At 45.6% G+C, this 20,741-nt stretch overlaps 3 protein-coding genes and 1 long non-coding RNA gene across 4 annotated transcripts; 2 read left to right on the top strand and 2 right to left on the bottom strand.

Moving 5' to 3' along the window:
* Nucleotides 1–1,025: 1,025 nt before the first annotated feature.
* On the top strand, nucleotides 1,026–2,637 carry LOC311422283 (group IIE secretory phospholipase A2-like). The gene is made up of 4 exons (XM_084495167.1): nucleotides 1,026–1,164; nucleotides 1,289–1,442; nucleotides 1,612–1,724; nucleotides 2,266–2,637. Exons 1-4 carry the CDS (start codon nucleotides 1,137–1,139, stop codon nucleotides 2,415–2,417), a joined length of 447 nt encoding a protein of 148 aa, XP_084351293.1. The 5' UTR covers nucleotides 1,026–1,136; the 3' UTR covers nucleotides 2,418–2,637.
* A 1,834-nt stretch (nucleotides 2,638–4,471) lies between these two features.
* On the bottom strand, nucleotides 4,472–13,803 carry OTUD3 (OTU deubiquitinase 3). The gene is made up of 8 exons (XM_084495161.1): nucleotides 13,623–13,803; nucleotides 13,230–13,378; nucleotides 12,347–12,459; nucleotides 9,432–9,554; nucleotides 8,619–8,741; nucleotides 7,994–8,090; nucleotides 7,036–7,217; nucleotides 4,472–6,707 (listed from the first exon to the last, which is right to left on the bottom strand). Exons 1-8 carry the CDS (start codon nucleotides 13,754–13,756, stop codon nucleotides 6,531–6,533), a joined length of 1,098 nt encoding a protein of 365 aa, XP_084351287.1. The 5' UTR covers nucleotides 13,757–13,803; the 3' UTR covers nucleotides 4,472–6,530.
* A 2,785-nt stretch (nucleotides 13,804–16,588) lies between these two features.
* Nucleotides 16,589–17,355, bottom strand: LOC311422340. Its single transcript, XR_014685286.1, has 2 exons — nucleotides 17,201–17,355; nucleotides 16,589–17,072 (listed from the first exon to the last, which is right to left on the bottom strand). It is a non-coding gene; the product is annotated as an uncharacterized lncRNA (long non-coding RNA).
* A 104-nt stretch (nucleotides 17,356–17,459) lies between these two features.
* On the top strand, nucleotides 17,460–18,759 carry RNF186 (ring finger protein 186). The gene has a single exon (XM_084494753.1). It carries the CDS (start codon nucleotides 17,504–17,506, stop codon nucleotides 18,521–18,523), a length of 1,020 nt encoding a protein of 339 aa, XP_084350879.1. The 5' UTR covers nucleotides 17,460–17,503; the 3' UTR covers nucleotides 18,524–18,759.
* The last annotated feature ends 1,982 nt before the right edge of the window (nucleotides 18,760–20,741 follow it).

Here is a 20,741-nt window from a genome sequence, read left to right as displayed (position 1 = left end):
TTCTATGTATTTTTCTGCTCGGACATCTGGCTGTACAGATCAGCTCATTTCGGGCTCCAGGGGCTGCTCTGTTACCTCAGGTGCAATAAATGGGGCTGCAAAAGCGCTGGAGGCAGCGCTGGAGTTGGTGCACGGTGTGAAAAGAGGCAACTTTGTGTAAACGTGTGTGTAAATTCAGCAAAAGCCGAGGCTGTGGTGCTGCTGGAGGGGCAAAAACCCCATGAGCAAGGCCCAGCCTCATTTGGGGGGGAAGACAAGTGCCAGGCGGGGAAGAGAGACTTGCTGAGGCCCTGAGCCCAGTTCCTTTTTCTCACCATCCCTCTGATATCCACGCAGCCACATCCTCGTTCCCTGTCTCAGTTTCGGTGACAGGGGATTTCCTCTCCCTGTCTCAGTGCCGGGGTTTCTGGCAAAGTGCTCCGCGAGGCACACGACACTGGGCATCTGCGACCTCTGCGCCAGACAAAATGGCTAAAATGGTCTTTGGGCATCACCTCATTAGAGATGCCCTCCAAGCCAATGACACCATCACCCCCTTTATCAGCCTTCCATTATATACCACTCACATTTTTTTTTTCCTTGCCTGGAGGCTGATCTGGCAAGGGGCATCTGGGCACCAGCAAGCCCTCAGTTGCACAAAAAAACAGGGGAGGGGGATGCTTTGCACTGGTTGTGTTTTTTCCCTGCCCAAGCGAGTAATTATGGCAACCAGTAAGACACAGCATGGAGCTTTCTAACCAAGACATCAAAAAAAAAAAACTAACAGCCATCCAGGAACCATATTGCTGCTCTTTTCCCTTGAGTTTTCCCATTTTGTTCAGGGTGCTGAGATACCCAGAGCCGTGCACAGGCTTGACCCAACTCATCCCAGTCCACCCAAACCTCCCATCAAAGGGCGCCCCGACTTTTCCGAGAAAGGGATTTGCATCCGAGCAGGCCCCCATCAAAGAGGAGAGCAGCTTGCACACGTAACGGGACCGATGTGGCGAGGACTGTCAATATTTGCCCGCTGTGGAGACAACAGAGGAGGAGCCAGGCTGAGCGGGCACGCGTTGGCTATAAGAGGTGCAGCTGAGCGCACCCTAAGGTGCAGGACCCGAAGGCTCACCCCACTCCGGAGCTGCTCGCCGCCAGCCATGAAGCTCTTGGTGCTCCTCGTCTGCCGTAAGTACCCCCTGGAGGCAGCAGGGTGATAACAGCTTCCCTAAATCCACCATAATTCGGGCGGTTTTGGGGCGGATGGTCGGGTGGGGGCTTTGTTCTGGTGCTCCTAACGGCAGGTCTCCAGTCGTAGGGCTGGTCCCCGTGGACGTGGATGGCAACGCGTTTCAGTTTGGTGAGATGATCAAGCTGAAGACGGGTAAGAACCCGCTGGCGTACAATGGCTACGGCTGCTACTGCGGCTTGGGGGGAGGCAAGCAACCTCTGGATGCGACGGACTGGTGAGTGAGGAGCTGGGGGAGATGGAGAGGATGCTCCCAGCCCTCTTCTCCTCCCAAAGCTCAAACCAGGGTGCAGCTGGAGCAGGCACTGCAGGAGCCACCGGGTGGTAGCCGCTGCAGTGATCTCCCCGCTGTTCCCCTGATGGCATGGTGCCTTTTGTGATACCAGGTGCTGCCATGCCCACGACTGCTGCTACGGCAGGTTGAAATTGTTATCCCCTGGCTGTAATCCTGTCCTGGTCAGTTACAAATACTCTACCCGGGGAAGCCAGATTGTCTGCGGTAAGAGACAGCGCGAGGCCAAAGCCACGCTCTCGGGGAACCTCTTTTCCTTGGTGTCCTTTAGATCAACCTGGAGGGGGTGGAAAGAGGGGAAAGGTGCCAGGAATAATGCAAATAATGGTGAAGTTTAGAGCTAGGAGACCTCCCAAAGGATGGGGGTTGCCCTTCTGTAGGGGGTAGATAACGACGTGACCAAGCTGGATGCAGAACACTTGAGGTGACCTGACTTGGACGGGGACGTGGTGCTGTCACCCCAATTTCCTGATCATCCTTCCGTCCACCCAGAACAAACACTGCCATTTGGGGGGGGGGGCAAATCAAAAAGAAGCACGTCCTCATGACCAGGACAAGTATCTATACAGAGCTAGATGTAAAGGAAATTAAAAGCTCCCCCTGGGGTCATGCTTGGTTTGTAGCCACTCTGTGCACTGGGGTAGGATGGTGGCAGGAGGGCTGACTACCCGGAGTTGACGGCTACGTATGCCAGTGGGAATGATTCAAAAGATAACCTCCAACTCTTGCTCCTTTTCCCCCCCCCCAGGAGGTGGGACTACCTGCCAAACAACAGCCTGTGAGTGTGACAAGGCAGCAGCAGAGTGCTTCAAGAGGACCCTCAGGACCTACAACAAACGCTACAGCAATTACTCAAACCTTCGGTGCAAGGGCTCAAGTCCCAGCTGCTACAGAAGCTAGCCTTGAAATCAAATGGAAATGCTCTAAATTGATTTCTTCTCCTGCAGTGAGATGGAGTAAGGCACAGCTCTGGCCCCCGCTGCACCAAAATGTCATTCGGAGGCCAGACCCTGAACCTGCGCGCAAGGAAAGCCCACCCACTCCTTGTAACTCAATACATCATGGAAAAAAAAAAAAAAAAAAAAAGATTTCTTCAAATAAAAATAAGTTTCAAAGACAATTTCTAAATGCATCTAATGTGTTTTCTTGTTTCAAGGCTCAGTGCCTGGGTGGGTGGGAAACCTGTAGCTCTCCCCAGAGACCTGATGAGTCCAGCACCCCAGGGCGACCAGACCACGGGTGCAAACTGGCCCCATCCTGCTCACAAATTGACTCCTTAAGCAATTAGTACTTACTAGGGCACAGGGCACTGCCAGCAGCTCCTCCAGCATCACAGGGGTTTCGGAGTGGCTTCTTCTTGCACCCCCATCTTTGAGTAGCTCCTCACAGGGTTCTGGAATGAGGCAGGTCCCCCAGGAGGTGCATGGCAGCAGCAATTAGCCCTAATGAAGAGCTGCTCATCACACCTGGGAGGTGGAAGTGCCTCCATGCTGCCTTTGGCCTCAAAGACTGTGCTCAGTTTGGCACCCGTCTGTGGGGTTGCACCCTCTGTGGGGTGCAGAACTCTGTAGGGGCACTGTGGGACGCAGTTTGGTGGTGGGACTTGGTGGGTCAGGCTGATGGTTAGACTTGATCTCGAAGGTCTTTTCCAACCTAGATGGTTCTGTGATTCTACAAGGTTATAATTTTAATAATTTTTCTACAAGGTTGTTGTTTTAATATATATATTAAAACAAAATATAAACAAATATATATTATATTAAAATATAAACAAATATATATATATATAAATTATTGTATATAAACAAATATATATATTTGTTTTTTTCTCCTAGGGTCACTCAATGGCTTTCCACTGTTAGAGAGAGGATTTCTTCAAGTTATATCTAAGCTTCTCCTCAGTCAGAAATGTGAACCAAACATTTCTATCAAAAAGGAAAGATGAGAGAGAAATGAGCTGGGATAGAGCTGATTAAGTCAATGCTGCCCTCTAAGGTTTGTGTGTGCAAACAGGCTGTGCTCCAGGCACCAGCAAGGCTCAGCCACACACGCACAGAGTGACACGTGCACACATCGCCTTAATAAGATTGTATTAAGAATGACCCAATTTGCCCACCTTTGTCAAAGTTTCCAAACACCACGAAAGCTGACAGGTGAGCGTGTGCCGCAGTAGCCAGAGGGCATCCACAGAAATGGTTCTGGTCACGACCACTCAATGCCCAGCCTTTCCTGCCTATTAACAAAATGAAGAGATGCAGATGCATTAAAATAATCTGGAAGTTTTGCTTTTAACCCACACTTTCCCCAAAACACCATTCACCCAGCTTGGCTGGCACACCCGAGGGTGCAGAGGGACCTGGGCAGGACGGGTCGATGGGCAGAGGCCATGGGATGAGGTTCAACATGGCCAAGGGCCGGGTCCTGCGCTTGGGGCACAGCAACCCCATGCAGTGCTACAGGCTGGGGGCAGAGTGACTCGAAAGCTGTGCAGGGAAAGGAACCTGGGGGTGTTGGTTGATGCTCAGCTGAACACAAGCCAGCAGTGTGCCCAGGTGGCCAAGAAGGCCAACGGCATCCTGGTTGGTTTGGAGAAGAGGAGGCTCGGGGGGACCTTATTGCTCTCTGCAACTGCCTGAAAGGAAGGTGTGGGGAGCTGGGGGTCGGCCTCTTCTCACAGCTAACTAGTGATAGGACCAGAGGGAATGGCCTCAAGTTGTGCCAGGGGAGGTTCAGGTTGGAAATGAGGAGACATTTCTGCTCAGAAAGAGCAGTCAGACACTGGAATGGGTAGCCCAGGGAGGTGGTGGAGTCACCGTCCCTGGGGGTGTTTAAGGAAAGGTTGGACGTGGTGCTTGGGGACAGGGTTTGGTGGGTGACATTGGTGGTAGGGGGATGGCTGGACCAGATGATCTTGGAGGGCTTTTCCAACATTAATGATTCTAGGATTATTCTATGTTCTTTAAAACCTTTATTGCACTCAATACCCAAAACTGGGGATTTGGTTTGGTAACAGAAGTGTATGCCCCACTGAGCATTTAAAAAAGGAAAGGGAAAGAAAACTCTTGTGTAGTTTCAGCAGAACCCAACAGAAAATGAAGCCACCTTCCAGAATGCTGCTGCACATGTGGATACCACGGATGACTTTCTTTGCTGTTCAAGTATTGCAGATGAGGCACGACTGTTGGTAAATAACCAAAAAAAAAAAAAACAAAACATCCCTCCATGCCTGGGTAAAACAAAGGTGATACATTTACCTGAACTACCTTGACATGCCTGCTGCCTTCCAGTCTCATCACACCAGTGAAGTGACTTGCACTTTGTCCCACTGAAGCTTTCCATTCTTTCCACTTTTGTAAAAGTCAGGTGGGAAAGAGAATTCCAGAAGTACCATTGCTAACAGGTCATCTAATGGTTAGCATAAAATGGATTTTACTGATTTTGAAACAACACTGAAAATTCAAGGCTCATCCATGTTCTCCTACCTACCAAATACTATTCAGATTTCCCTCTGCAGTAATTTCTAATGCCTACCACAGGCACTTACAGCAGCAGTAAAATGCTTCTTCACTTCCCAGACACTGTCCCTCCATAAAGCATAAGAGCTATTTTATATTTCTTTTTATTTCTGCCAAGCTCTTTACAGGAACCAAAGTAACTTTTTAACAAGCATTCAAGCCTGTTTGCCTACACCTTCAGTATTTAAAGCACAGCTCCTTCCTTTTTGTTGTTCAAATGCTCTATTAAGAGCAGTAGCAGAGCATATGAAGAAATACTACCTCAGGTTTTGGCATTTCAGTCAAAAAAGGCATTTACATGTCCAGATCGATTTGGAAGCTTCAAACAACGTACTGAAGAAAAACAACAACATTCCTTACTTTGTAAAAATGTATTTCATCTCTGCCCTTGCTTATGAAGTGCCTCCTGTTGTTTACTGTGTGTAAGTGCACATGGTTTCTTAAAGCTTAGTGCTTGATACAAGTCCAAAACCTGAGTGAGGCTGAAATACTGCAAGCCACAAACCTAGGGCCAAATCCTGCAGTCCTTACACTTCAGTCTAAATTCCCTATAAAAGTACCACAGCATTCAAGCTATACATTCCACAGTACCTGGTGAGCATATGCGAGAGGAATTTAAGATGAAAATCCTATTCTGGAAAAAGCTTGATTTATGAAGAGTGAAGCAGGCAGGGATCCCAGTGATCACTGCTGCTTGGAAGCTTGTTCCCAGAACTCTCAATCCGTTGGCTATACAAATTTCATTTAGAGACTATCAACTATCAAGTTCCTGGCTTGGACTAAAGCTCTGCAGTGGTCCTACAGCTCCAAAGTATGGCAAAGGAGATGAGATTCCAGATGTTCGAGTAACAGCACTCGGCAGAAATCCCATGCCTGCTTATAGTGTATCATATTGCTACCTCAGTAGACTTTATAGATCAGAAGAAATGGCTCTGCAGTCCCAGGAGCCCACTTGTTTAATTCTCTTGGATGAGAAAGAAAACAGGAATATTATGTTTGATAGTGTTGGCTAACACTTAGTTTTCGGAAGGATTCTGTTCCTCTGTTCCCTTGCTTTTCAAATTTAAATAGAAAAAAAAAAAAGTGTGTTCCTGAGTTGAGAACTGTTAACGCTTTCCCTGACAGTAAGGTAAAATAAATCTCCTCTAAGCATAACTAAGCACAAAGTTGCTATAACAAATCTAAGCATATAAAGAGATCTCAAAGCAAGTCTGGCATTGCTGTGTGAGGAAAAGGTTCTCACCTTAACCTAACTCCATAAGAACAAAAATAAACCTCTACTTATTTGTTAAGTTTAAAGCTCTCTTCTCTCACACAAGTTGACGTAGAATTATTGAGTAACTGCCCTGCAATTGAAGAAACAAAGTTCTTATGTGCTCAGAGATTTCTGCAGAAATTGATTTCCAGATGACAGCGGGTGCTTGGAAATTTGCTTAAGAGGAGTTTTGTCTCGATCAGTTTCCTTTCCTTTTCTCTCCAGAATGCTCAGAACAATCAGTCATATGTTTAGAGCTGTCATGGCCTTCACCAAGGTGATCTGGTTATCCGAGTCTGTCTCTCTCCTGTTGCTATCTGCACAGTTACTTTTGTTGGCCAAGACCTTTTGTCGGTGCCTTTCTTCCTGTCTCTTCTTTTTCTCCAGCCGTTGCTGTTCCTTCTTTTGTTTTTTTGATACCTGAAAAGGGAAGAATGAAAACAAAGTTGAAAACAGCCATTTACTGCCCAGCTGGGGAAAAATAGCACACTGGAAGGGAGACAAGCAGATACCAAAGCAGCTGCCAGAAAATTTTTATTCCAGACTATCTGAACTTTGTGCACTTTAGAAAAAGTGCTGTACGTCACTAATAAACACTTGACTTGGAGAAAAGTCACAACTGTAGCAGCTACAAAATCCAGTAAGTGGAAGCACTTTTTACTTCAAACAAGAGAACAATTGCTGGTTAAGAACTGCTCTAATCTTTAAAGGATGTCCACATATCACTGTCAAACGACCCTTCACATACCTTTGGGTTTTTGCTGGATCGACTATTTTCACTAGATTTAGCCAGTCCTTTGTGGTTTTCTATTTCATCTTGATGAGAACTCTGATTTCCGAAGATTCTTGAACCACTTCTGTTATCTTCCCACAGGGCTGAGGTGCACAATTTCTGACCTTTGCTCTGAGGATCGCGCTGCTCCTCAGCACCTACCAACAACAGAGTTTTTTCTCAGACACTCTATACACAGAAGCTGTCTCTGTGTCAGCCAATTCCTTCTTCCAGGCTTTCTGCAACTGTTTTTTTTGGAAGCTGGATTGAGTAGGGAAAAAGACAAAGTTCAGTAGCCTCTTCTGTCTGCTCACATAGGACAACATATTCTTCATCTGCTGGAATGTGGAAAGGGGACACTCCACACTAATCCAGTGGCATGCTGTTATTTTACAGAACTTCAGTGTAAAGGTCTAGTAATGTCTGCTTGTAACTTCACAGAGAGGACCCTATGTCACAAAAGCCAGGGACTCTAGTGCTCAAGAACTAGGCTACACCTGTACTTCAGGTTCTCCAGAGAACAGATCTAGGATGGAACATGCTCTGAGATACTGGTAAACCTGAGTTATCTGGTGAGGAGGCCGCAGAACGGCTCCAGGGATTACTAAGCTTACATGGAGTTTTCAAGACTGTAGAGCAGAACAAATGCAAAACAGATCAATTAGGATATGGTATGCTCAGTGGCTCATATGAACTTAGCTCAGTGCCTTCAACAGTGCCAGGTCAGTCTCACAACACGCACTGTTACTGAAAGGCTCCACAGGTGCACAAAATCTGCCCTCATAACCTTCCCGAACACAAAAAGGCTGAGGCAGCAGCACAGCCAACAGGAAGCTTCCACTGCTACTGTCCCTGTTGAACTGCTGTTTACAGTGAACGATGCCTCAGAAGAATGCTGTCTGAAGTTAGCAAGTGACAAAGTCCACGTACTTACCAATTCCTTCCATTTCCTTCACTTGAAGGATGGCAAATATTGCAGAATCTACGTTGTAGTCTTCCACTTTCAGAACCTGGCTTACTAACTCAATGTCCTGTCCGAGAGAAAGATAACGTTAAAGAGAGTTCCAACCAGTGACATACAGACACCTCTTCAGCAACCATTTGCACCACTAGGAGGGGGCTGCTGTCTGCTTTCATGACCTCCAATCAGCCCATACTCCATTTCTCAAGAAAGTGAGGGAAAAAAACTTCAAAATCTCAAAGATCCCAGGAAAAAGGACTATACTATTTCAGTATAACTGTTTCACTCTTGATCCTTTTCATTCTCTGCATTTGCACAGTACAACCTGCAGTAAGTACACAGGTTATCTAGTGACCACAGCTAAAACCGAACATCCTGAATGACTAGACAGTTTGTGAAACAAACTCTGTAAAATTTCAAAGTAAATTTTCTTGAGAGACTGCAAGACAAACCTTACAAAACTGTTCAATGTTCACACACAGTATGCATTTGAGTCTAGGACAAAATGCATTCCAATTTGTGACTGTAGTAATTAAATTGTCCAGGACAAACACTCTCTGGAATTTTTCTTAAGGAAGAAAGGGTACTCAATACTTACTGAACATCCAGTTGCACTGCACACTTTTTGTATAGCAGCTTCCTTTTCATCTTCAGTCTCATCTTCAGAGCCACTCTTCTCTGGGTTCATTTCCTCCTCATTTGCCTCACTTTTGGAAAGCATCTAAAGGAAAAGTAAAGTGTACCGTTATTTCATCATACACAATTTTAAAAAAAATCTGCCATTAACATAGATTTAATTTTGGCACAAATTTCTCAGAAACATCCTGTATCAAAGAGTCCTGGATATTGTGTAACGTCTGTTTGCTCTGGAACCATTTCCCACAATTCATACACTGTCAAGCAAACTCTCGTAGTACGAGATCATGTACACCAACAATCACTGGCTTTTTAAATGAAGTATTCATTTTCTTACAATATCACACATCATAGAAATGTGTGCATAGAACTCTGAAGACAGCACAGCTTATTCCTTAACAGGAAAAAGTGAGATATTAAGAGAATTATTGTATCTGGCTGTTGCCTTTCCATCCGTTTCCTCCCTCCCGTTTGTTTTTGCATTTGAGGTGATGAGTACGTAATTTAGATGGGGTTGCTTCAAGACTCCTACAGCCCGTATCACTGCACCACATTCAAGGCTGATTTCCAGCCCAGTAATTTAAGCACTTCACATACGGTCTCAAGAGATCAGGCAGTACTAATTACAATCACGTTAGGAATTTTTCTATCCCCACATGAGACAGGGACCAAATTCTTCTCTCGATCGCAATGCAAGTGAGAAAGCAAATCAACCAGTAACAGTCAGCTGTTATTTATCCCCACAGCCATCTCAGGTCATTCTGTCGTAACCAACCTCCATCTGAAGATATGCTGGAGCTTCTGAGTCATCGTTGATTCTCCTCACGCTGTCATAGTGCTCTCCATACCGATATGCAATGTGCAGCTCCCTCGCGTTGTTTTTGTCTGTGCCTCGAATCTAATTGAACCAAGCAGACCACAAATGAGGATTTGGCCTTAACTTCAGCATCGGATTTTTCTTAGTATTATTTTTTGAAGCAATGAGAAACACTGTGCTAGGAAGCAAAGTACGTAGCTACTGGAGTATCTTTACACAGGAAGTGTTGACCTAATAATCCAGATGTGCCTACAGTATCAACAGAACTTCTGTCTCAAGGATAAGATAAACAGCATGGGGTCAGTTCACAGAAGTTACATCATTACAAACAAAACATGATATGAAAATACTTCAGGGCTAAGCTCAAAGCGATTTCCTAAGTTTTCTACAATTTTCTGATCATCTCTTCCAGCCCCATTTTCAGCAACAGCCTCCATTCAATAAACGATGCCTTTTTCCCCTCAAATATGAGGAACATGAGTCTGGTCACATCAGGACCACAGTGAAAACCCTCACCCAGAGTAAGCTTTGTTCTGCTGTTGTGACAAGATGGTGTTTTAATGATTCACATTCGAAGCTGACATTTTTTGCTTTTAAAAGAAAGACCAATAAAGCCAAACCATGAAAATTTATTAACTCCACTTAGGAGCACAGATGTTCCTTTGCTTTGTCAGCATCAATTACAGCAGCTTCCGTAAGATAATTCTCGCTGTGGTATTATCTATACTGATGCAAGAACAATTCCTACCCCGATCATAAGGGTCTCAAGCTATTAGCTAAAAGCCAGCAGCATTTCAACTCCTGCAAGGAATGCAGAAAATTACACACCTGCAAATCTCCTTTGCTTACCTGTCGAGCCAGAGTTCAAAGATCTGACACCCTTGCTGGAGAAGATGACAGTAAGCAAACAACAAAAAAGTTTGCTTTAGGGCTCCAGAGTTTCCCAATCCTTTTACGTCTTTTCCCAACTTATAGAATTTACACCAAGTCACCTTTCGACTACGTCTGCACTCTGAGTTACATTAACAACTTCAGATTTCACAATAGATATTCTTCATTCATCTATTTTACACTTGCTCACCTGTAAATTCCAACTCGGTGCCTGGTTATACTTAACTCCTGCCTTTTATCTTATTAAGTTGTTCGCTGCGTTGGATTTCAGTAAGATCTGTCATCAATATTTTTCATTTGCCAGAGTCAAAATAGGTATCTAACAAATGCTGAAGCTCTTGAAAGGTTCTGAAATTTGGCAACTACTGACAAAGAAACCGAAGCTTCTTTGTGTGTGCTCTTTCCAAAATACACTGAAATTGTAAGTAAAAGGTAGTTGCAGTTAAAAAAAAAAAAAAAAAAGCAAAAACACAGGGAAAAGGTGAATAGTAACCCCAAAAGCCAACAAAATAACTTATACATCTATGCTAACTTCTATCTCTATATTTGCGGTCACTATCAAAATATATATTAAAAAAAAAAAAAAAAAAGGTAAAGGGTGCTTAAAGCCTTAAGAAGTCAGCATAGAAATGCCCAGCTCCAACAGTCTGAGAAACAGCTGGAGGTCCCGAACACTTCTCCTGCTCACATTTCTCCACCTTAGCTTCAGCACATGCCAGTGGCTCTCTTAAAGTTAAAGGATAATGCACCATCTGCTTTAGAGTTGAGACCAACAGAGAGATTCACACCATCTGCTTAAAGCATCTTGCTGATCTGCTTCTCTGGAAATGCTCTCTTTGTAATCTAGTCTTTCCAAAATGCTGGTGGGGCTCAAAAAAAAAAAGGATGTAGAATATGGAAAATTAGCAACTCGGTAAGACTGTCCCCATGTTGTGATCTCCTCTGTGTGGGCAGGGGACTCCGTACATTACAATTATTGACAGCTCTCTCTACTTATGCCATTTTCGTGACACACCCTCACTAACAAAACTCCACTCAGGCACACAAAATGGAACCTCATCATAAACGTGGTATTTACAGCCCAGGAAAGGTCAATGAATGGGAAAAAGGAGATTGAGTTTTCTGAGAGGATGTGCAAAAAGATCGATAAGAGTTCAGTGCACTGAGGAAAGTATTTGGTTCAAAACAGCAACAACACATGAACAGCACCTCCATGACCTCTCCTGCAGGGTCATTACCTCCATTACCTCTGTTCTCTCTCGCAGGTCAAGCAGTTGATTTTTTTTTTTTATACATAGGTGAGCTGTCTTACTGCACATTGCTGCCACATAGATACAGGTTTAAACTTATTTGGGTTCAGAATCCATCTAACACTGTTTCAAATGTTTCCAAAGACACCACCTACAGCTTTTACCTGGTCTTTTTTCTTTACTGCCCTGTTTCACCTACATACTTCATTGGTACTCTGTGAATTCAGCTTAGCACTTAAACCCTCTACTACCCTCATTAAAAATGTCAAGAAACAATCCTGGCTTGGATGTAGGCTCTCACTTGCTTGATGAACAGGCAGAGATCAAGTACGGACCCATGCCAGTGTGGATCTGCCACAGGAAAACAACAACAAAAAAGAAAGCAGGAGAGACCCAATGAATTACTTCTTCCAGTCCCCAGCTGCAAGAGGAATCCACAGTGCACAGTCTTTTCCAGAAGCTGATTAAACACCACTTTAAGATTTTAAAACCTTTTTTTCCCTCTCCTGCCCAGTCTAGAACCTCATTTTTCCAGTTGTCAGAACCACCAACTCCTCATTCCAAATCCCACAGAGAACTTGAGGTTTCCTTCAACGCTCAAAAAGCAAGAGCCAAGGTAACTATGGCTGCCAACCACTATATTTGTTTTCTGTGAACAGATCAGGAAGTTTCAACACTGTTTGTATCCATCAGCTGAAAATTAGGCCAAAATATGGAAGTTTTGTTTCTCACCTGCCACAGTGGAGCATTAAGCTGATGAATAACCACATTCATTTGATTGTTCCTTGCAAAGGCCACAATAGCATCGTTGCCAGCAAAGGTACCCGGCTTTGCCAAGTTGGTAACTAAAGGAAAACAAACATTCAGAAGAGATGAAGAACTGGTTTCTGAGACTTCAAAAAGCACCGGACGTTTAGCAAGTAAATAAATTTCAACAAGGGCCCAAGAAATTTTGGAAAGGAAATCCCAGCTATTAAATGGTAACCGTAGAGGCAACAATCTGGTAGCAACGGAGGTTACTAAGTCTTAAATGGCCACATAAACCTCCAAAAGCACAGTACACCCTTTCATTATGCAAAGCCATCAGTTCTGTGTAAAGCTCTGAAGGTAGGTGCCATGTGCTGAACGACCAGGCTACTTTCATGCAGCACCTGCATGTCAGCTGGCACATACCCAAAGCTGTTAGAACAAAGGCTGCGCTGGTCTCTGCTTTCCATCTTCCCCTGGGTTAACACTACGAAAAAACAAGCGTCAAGGAGAAAAAGAAATACAAGGAAATCAGCCACGCAACACCCACTGCTCACCCTTGAAGTTTTGAGAAAACTTCATTTTCACAAGTTCCTTTTAGAAACACTAAATTATTACTTCTAGACTTTCTTTTTCTTTCCTTCTCTGAGTTCTTCCTACATTCAAACAAGTTCCAGGAGAAGTTTAATAGCTCATCTTTCTACAGAAAGATAACAAAGAGAAAGGCAAACTCACTGCTGTTTCTAAAATCTAGAGAGTGGCCACAGCATAGCTCAGGGATGAGAAACGGTTTAGTGGAGAGGTACTCAAAGGAGATGTAACCTCATTTTGGAACAACCCCTTCTATTAGCGTCTGCAGAGTCTGTACCGTGTTTGTCAAAGGGCACATCATCTTCCACAAAGGGCTCGAACTCCTCCCGCTGCTTTACCATGTAGTCCACCGTCTCCTGGCGATGTCTGAGGTGGTTTCGGGAGTGTCCCTCAAGCTGGTCACCAAGGGCCCGGAACAAACAATTGCTAAGGGGAGAGAAACTAAATGTTAGCGTTTCTGAAGTGCTGCTATACAGAGAGCAACATTAAACCAATGACCTTTGTGTACAAGTGGAAAAAACACAGCCTGGGCAGCAGGAGACGAGATTGGGCGCAGCGGGTGCCAGGCGGGGGGGGACCCACGACCCCCTCACAGCCTTTGGGGGACTCGGGACGAGCAAGGAGCGACCCCCCCCGGGGTCGGGGACCCAAGGCCGGCCCCGGCACTCACCCATCGCCCGGCACCTCCCGCAGCTTGAGGCCGAGGGCTCGGAGCTGCCTGGCGAGGCCGCCTCCGCCCGCCGAGGGGCTCGGGGCTCTCCTGCGGCCGGAGGGCCGGGCCCTGGCCGCCTGCTTGCGGGACATCCCCGCTCCCTGCCTCCGGAGGAGGAGGAGGAGGAGGAGGAAGAGGAAGAGGAGGAGAAGAGGAGCCCGCGAGGTGGCACTCGGGGAGCAGCGGAGCAGCGCCGCCAAGGGATGTGCTGAGGCAGCTCTGCAGAAGGGAAAGGCCAGGGCGAGTTTCTGTCAGGAAATCCCTGTGAGGGTGCGTCCTGCGAGTGCAGCCTGGAAAGGGTTGGAAAGAGCCCGATTCGGTGCCTCCCTCCTCTTCCTCAGGCTGCACGGGGAGCTTGTGTCTGAGCCAGGAGCAGGCAGGGAGAAGGGACCCGCTGGGACCTGCTGGGACCCGCTGGGACCCGCTCCCGGTTTGCCCAGTTGGGAGTGAACCTCAGGTGTGTTAGGAAAAGTGCTTCTTCACCCATTTTCTGGGCACAAAGTGGATGGGGAGCTGCTAAACCATAGGGAGCACCACCACCGAGCCTGGTGCTGCAGCTGTAAGACATCTGGGGCAGCTCCAGAGCTTGGTTACGAGCCCCAAACTGAGACCACAGCTGCAGCTGAAGGCTCAGCACCAGGAGATCTGTTAGCCTCAAGCTCTGCCACCCTTCTGGCAGCGAGCAACAAAACCAGCCCACCATTAACACCATCCAGTGCTGCCCCCGATCACTGGGTCCATTTTAACCCATCTGTGGTTACCCATTTATTTTTTTTCTTGCCCTACTTTGCCCTGCAGGTATGACAAGACAGTTTGCCTGATGCTGTCAGATCCCAGTTCCTAGCTCTGTTCAGGCAGTGCATCCAAACAGCTTCCTGGTGAAAGCTGAAAAAACACTCCCAAGGTGGAAACAGACCCAGACGTACAGAGTGAGTCAACTTCCCAGGCACAAGCATTACGGGTGTGATACAAGAGCACATCGCAGACAAACAAGGCAAGACCAAATAGCCACATTGGATTCCCCTGAGAGGCTCTCAGGTCACATTTGTGAGGTCAAACAGGCCTTGGTTAGGATCAGGTAAAAAGGCTGCTTCCAAGCTGCTTTTCAACCCCTGTGTAAGAAGCTCCCTGCCACGCCAGAAGATGTGCTGCAAGTCTGAAGGCGACTGCCCAGGCACTGCAGCTCTCTGCTCTTACTCACGCTTATGCCCATTAACGGGTGATACCATACGAGGCTCCACATCAAGATAATATTTAATATCGTATATATCTATAAGTTCCTTTTGTCCAGTCACAAGAAGCTGTAATATAACTTGAGAGCAGGAAGAAGCTCGAGGGACTAGAAACATTATCTCCTAGAATATTTTGAAGATTACTGTGCTGAAGGCTCTATAGCTTTGATGGGCTGACTAGATAATCTTAGAGGTCTTCTCCAACCTGAATGATTCTGTGATAGCAAGCTGGTGTCTCACTCCGAGATTAACCTGGAATGATGTGACTACTCTTCTGTATCCATTTCCTGCCATAAACAAATCCATGAGAGGAGACATTCCAAGGAAAAACATTTTCGTATGCAAATATTCTAAAAGCAGGAAAACAGGATGTGTCTGCAAACTGACTGCAAATGATTAATGAAATGGTAACTAGCATACGAAGCATTATAGAGCTATAGTCAGCTCAGCTCACTATAACATATCTACAAGCCAGTGAACATCACACATGCAGCCAAAGACAAAACAGAGACAAAATTTGGACAGGTCCTTTGAACACGTGGCTGAAAACGTCACCAGTGGAGGACAACAATGAAGAGGCATCTTTAATTAAATATCACCAATAAAACTGGGCGGAGAGCTCACCCGCTGCCTGACCAGCCAAAACCAGCTCAGGCTGGAGAAGTGCAGGGCCTCGCCAAGCTGTGACGAGCTCTGTTTTCCCTTCCTTCGAGTGAGTCGTCCTTGCTGCTGACGTGCATCAGTAGCAAAGTAACAACACCTCTCCAACAGCTGGGTTTCCAGGACATGTGCTCAAAGGGAAAGTCACTCCCGGCCGCTGCTGAAGACAGAGCAACAGCAAAGGCATGGATTCATCCCACTGAGTTTTTAAGTTTGCAGTGTAGCTGCCCCCATTGGTGTCTGTTCCAGTTTCCCAACATCTGCAATGCAAAACTGTTTCATATTGTCCACTGATTCACTGAGAATCTCTACGTTTTAAGACACTAAGAAAGGAATTAACAGTCTAAATATGAACTTGAAAAGCATTTTAAAAATGGTCTTTTTTTCCCCCCATATCTTTTCTTTTTTAACAGAATTAACTTACTAAAAGGTATGTGAAATGCAATAGAAAAATTATCCAATTTTTAAACATAACTAAGCCTTGCAGTGCACCAAGCCCAATTCCAAACATTCTTGCACTTCAGATATGAGTTATGAGTCTCACTTCTGCAAATCTTCACGCTCCCTAAAATCTGGGGTCACCTCGAAGTCTGTCAAACACTGCTATATCCTGTGTCAGCAGCAGTACAGCAGGAACACCCAGACACTTCTATGAAGTTTGCTAACAACAAACCTTTTACTATTTCTCAGCAAAGAACCTTCTCACCTCATCCCCCTGCCAGCAGTTCATGAGATTAGAGCCCTCCTGAATTCCTTCCCCTTCTAATTGCGGCTGTTTCAGTTCTTTCTGCTGCTGCTCTGTTGGAGAGAGGGGCTGGGACTCGGTAGCACAGATTGCTCCAGCACTCAGGTGCACTTGAGGCTACAGAATCGGTACTGCATGTCTTCTCCCAGGAATTCTGACCTAGTCTAGCCTTCCGGTATTGGCAATCCTTCCTTTTCTACCTTCCTTCCTTCCATGGGATTCTTGCTGTGAAAACAACCTGTATTTTATACCTCAAGAAAGGCAGAAAGAAGTTAGAGAATGAGGGATTGTGTTTGTGCATTTTATTTTATTTTTTTTTTTAGATGAGCTGAATATTCACAAAACCACCTAACAGAAGTGCATTCCTGGGAGTGCATGAGCTTGTCCTGTGAACAGCAAGAAAAGGAGGAGCCCTACCAACAGATCTCTCCCATGGACTCTGTAAGAACCTCGGGGATCCCAAACCACGCTTCAGTTAGTGCCTGAAGCCCTCTGATGACTAAAACCAACAGGAACGTTCCTACAATAAGGAATTGATAATAATCCGACATTTAACACTCAACATTAACATATTTATGCTGTAAGGGAGCAGCTCGGGTGCAGCAAGCAGTGCTAAAGCAAGAGCAGAGCTCCTACCTGGAGGGTTCAGCACTGCTGTGACAGCTCTGCCATGCCTGGCTAACAGATGTTGGGTTCTCCTGTCAATCCAAGGTAAAAGGCTCTGCGACGCAGCACGAGATGACACGTTCCTCGCCATGGTTATGCCAACAGCTAAGAGGAGAATGAAACAACTTACCCAGGCCATGCAGAAAGCCAGTGCAAGAGAGAAGCAGGACACTTCTCCTGCCTTTCTGTCCCATGCTCTCTCTAATCAAAGCACTGCGTACACCACTTCATACCAGATAATTCTTTTGGATGTGCCACTGTCCAACAAGGCTGTGTTTAGGGCACAGAGAAATCACTTTTAAGAAATTAAGTACTAATTTGGTAATAATGGTAGTGCCATTCTGTCCCTTTGGCTGTCACAGTGAACAAAGCTGCAGACTCTTAACGCCACGGGATCTGCTTCTGGACAGGAATTGCTCAGTGATATCAGCCGTTGTAAAGTGTCTTAGCCACGGAGTTAATCGTTAACTCAGGTCACCACCTCATAAAAACATCACATTGTAAGAGCACAACACGCTTAAAGCTGTCATTCGATCATGCACACAACAGGAATAAAGGAGCACATAAAAGGAGCCAGAAACTCCGCAGACCCTTCAGCTACGGGAAGACAAACCGCACCGAGGTTTATCTCCATGGAGAAACCCACGGACAAGCCAAGCAGCGAAAACAGAGCGACAGCTTCTGGGATACCCCAGGCTGAGAAGACTGGTCCTGCGCCCTTTGCAGAAGGTGCTGCAGAAATGAGCGGGGCAGGACCCCTCACAGAAAACGCTGCCGATGCGAAGGGACTGGCGTTTGCTGAAGAACATCTGAAAGAAATGGAGAGATCTCTGGACACAGAGCCAGACGGTCCTGATACCTTTAAGCCAGCATTTTTGGAAAGTGACTATCCAAACACAAAGCCGCTTGTTATGGTGATAAACTCAAGCTCTCCTGAAGTGTACGGTTCCAAAAGAAGCTACCAGCCTTCACCCACACCATCTATTGCAGACATGGACTGCCTGGTCTGCTTCAACAAGTACAACGTGTACAGAGTCCCAAAGCTCCTCGACTGCCAGCATGCTTTCTGTGCAGTTTGCCTCAAGCTTATCCTCAGGAAAGAAGACGATACCTGGATAATCACCTGCCCCCTGTGCAGAAAAAACACGCCTGTGTCAGGAGGATTTATCCGCACGCTTCCAAACAAAGAAGAAATCATGGACCAGTTGGAACATCCTGACACAGCTCTCGAGGTACACATCTCTCCCCCGGGGCTGGACAGCAGCAGCTGGGCTCAGAGCAGCCAAGATGTTTTATACAGAGACCAAAATGTTCCAGCAGACAACAGGCTGGCTATCCAGAGACTTGTGCTGCTCCTGCTGCTTTTGGTGATTCTCACGATCCTCATCCTCCCGTTCATATACTCGGGGACGATAAAATGGGTAATTTCTGTCATGCTTACTTTGGGGTTGCTCATGTCTATGGTGCTTTGCTGCACTCCTAAATTCTACTGGAGCTGTAATGGCAACTCACTCACAGCCTGCCACAAGGAGACCCACGTCGCTGCTATTGCCTGAAACAGCACAAGCTGCCTCGAGATAATGACTGGTTCCACCTGCACAGCCGAGTATCAGGAGCACTAGGCAGTTACTGGACTTTGAAAGCAAACATTCACATCAGAACCTCGAAGTGTTGAACTTATCCCACTAAGCCTCAAAGGCAATGCAGTGTTGTTTAATTTTATTACTGAAAACGGGAAAATACTTGTATGCTGATATTTGTAAGATAAAATTGTAAGCCGGTTTTTATCCCAGATGAATAGTTGTTGTTTTGCTTTCGTCATTTTAGTCCTGCTCACATCCTCTCTCCAATTTCTACTGCAGAACATTAGCTGAAACGTGTGACATTTGTACCCTGTGAAAATCTGTAGCTGTCACTGTGTTTTCCCACTCCTAACACAGGTATATCTTTCCTTGTGACAACGTGGGGAATTAGACTGCTAAATCTGGGGCTGGATGCCTAGCCTTAATGCGAGAGGGTAGTTTTAACAGAGTTTATCACATTAATCTGGATCCCTGACCAGAAGGTTGTTAGCAGGGGTGGGAACGGGAAAAGGGAACATCAGTTGATGTCATCTCACGTTGCACTTGAAACTAGAGAGGAAGAGGCAAAATCAACATTTCTAATTGTTACATTCACAACTTGCAAAGTGCAAGGCTCTGAAAAGCTGATGACACTCCAAGTGCCCCATCTTATGGAGCACAGAAATAGTTTCTCTCAGCTGAACCCCTTTATCTGGCTGCCTGTACCACCTCTCTTCTTGCTCTCTTCACATTACGTGCAACATTGCCCGTTGGAGATGCCCACAAATTCTCCTTCCAAAGATAAAAAGGAATCTGTCAGTTGTTCTGCTATACCACACACGATTTTTTTTTTTTTTTTTTTAATATATGGAACGTGTCCATTAAAGCTGAATAATGCTAATTGCTCACTGACTCTGTGTTTTAATTCCTCTCCAATAATTGCCATCAAAATATTTCACAGCTTCCCAACAGGAACTACAGCTGGGAAAGCATTTTAGGGAGTCTGTACAAGTGAGTCAGTGAGGAAAGCAGAAAAGTAATGTGCTGGGCTTTTTTTCCTTGATTTAAAAGAAAAACTAACTTAGTTGCAAAGAAAATACCCTACAACTCAACTAAAATAAAACTGGAAAAAATTAGGAGCTTGCTTTAGCTACGTTAGGTTTTTAAGAGTACCACAGGTCTCAGCAGACTTTGGATCAGGGCTGTAGTAAATATTTGCGCTCGTTAAGAAGGGAAACTTTTGGACCCCAGTTGCTCACTATACATATGCATTTCTCTATATATATGGACAGTGTGTCCCACCAGCAGATAAAACGGATTAGATGAAGAGGGTAAGGAGCTGTTGTCCCCCTGTGCCTCGGAAAAAACAGGTCCATTTTCTACCTAAGAACAGGAACCTTCAAGGAGAACAAATGCTTTGTTTCTTCTCATAGATTTGTACAGCAATTGCAGAGTACGTATGTAATAACACCCACCAACAGCCAAACCAAGGAAAGCTTTTCAATGGGGAAAAGGCAGGAAGTTTTAAACACAAATATCTTCTTCAATGATATTATTTCAGACACAAAGGATGGCCCGGGTATTCACCTGAAAGCCGTCTCAGAAAATCACGCCAAGTCTTTCAGCTCGTGGACAATTTTCCAGTTGAGCTCTTTGCCCACACTGGTGGATGACTTGCACTCCAGAGGCATGTAACAAGTCATATTGGCCTTGACATGCTGTGCATGAACGCATCAAAGTAAGGTAGAAGGGTTAAAGGAAAAGTGTGCACTAATTGCGCAGCACTCTGTTCTCATTCAAACGACCAGATAGCGAGGAAAGAACAGGCTGTCCTAAAGATAAGATGGCAAAGATGAACTGGACGGGAGCCATGACATACCCCAATTACAAAGGAAAAAAGATGGGCAGTTTTGCCCAAGACACTTGGTCTCTTCCCAAGTGAGACCGATACCAAACAACACCCACTCCAGAAGGGCATTCAAGTCACACCCAGTAAGAGTTTGCTATCATCAGTCAGGAGATGACCTGAAGATACCAAGAGGCAGTGTCCCTCATCCTCCGTATCACACGATGTGTGGGTTCACCTCTCTGTGCTTCTCAGTACATGGGTGTCAACAAATGACGTCTGAAAATAAGCGTGAACAGGAAAAAAATCAGTTTGCTACAGACCAAAAAGGGTCTCGCATTCAATTTTCTAACACTAATTTCCACA

The sequence above is a fragment of the Aythya ferina genome, assembly GCF_964211825.1.
Source record: "Aythya ferina genome assembly, chromosome: 21".
Lineage (NCBI taxonomy): Eukaryota > Metazoa > Chordata > Aves > Anseriformes > Anatidae > Aythya > Aythya ferina.
Note: the sequence above shows the minus strand (reverse complement) of the source record. Positions and strands in the feature narration are given on the sequence as shown.

Bases quoted from the DNA above. Each gene is read 5' to 3' on its own strand.
- LOC311422283 (XM_084495167.1), top strand. From the start codon at position 1,137: ATGAAGCTCTTGGTGCTCCTCGTCTGCC. The intron at 1,165-1,288 runs GTAAGTACCCCC...GCAGGTCTCCAG, and splicing joins CTTGGTGCTCCTCGTCTGCC to TCGTAGGGCTGGTCCCCGTG. The intron at 1,443-1,611 runs GTGAGTGAGGAG...TTGTGATACCAG, and splicing joins CCTCTGGATGCGACGGACTG to GTGCTGCCATGCCCACGACT.
- OTUD3 (XM_084495161.1), bottom strand. From the start codon at position 13,756: ATGTCCCGCAAGCAGGCGGCCAGGGCCCGGCCCTCCGGCCGCAGGAGA. The intron at 12,460-13,229 runs GTACAGACTCTG...GTTTTCCTTTAG, and splicing joins TGTGCCCTTTGACAAACACG to TTACCAACTTGGCAAAGCCG. The intron at 8,742-9,431 runs GTTGGTTACGAC...CTTTTCCTTTAG, and splicing joins CAGCATATCTTCAGATGGAG to ATGCTTTCCAAAAGTGAGGC.
- RNF186 (XM_084494753.1), top strand. From the start codon at position 17,504: ATGCACACAACAGGAATAAAGGAGCACATAAAAGGAGCCAGAAACTCC.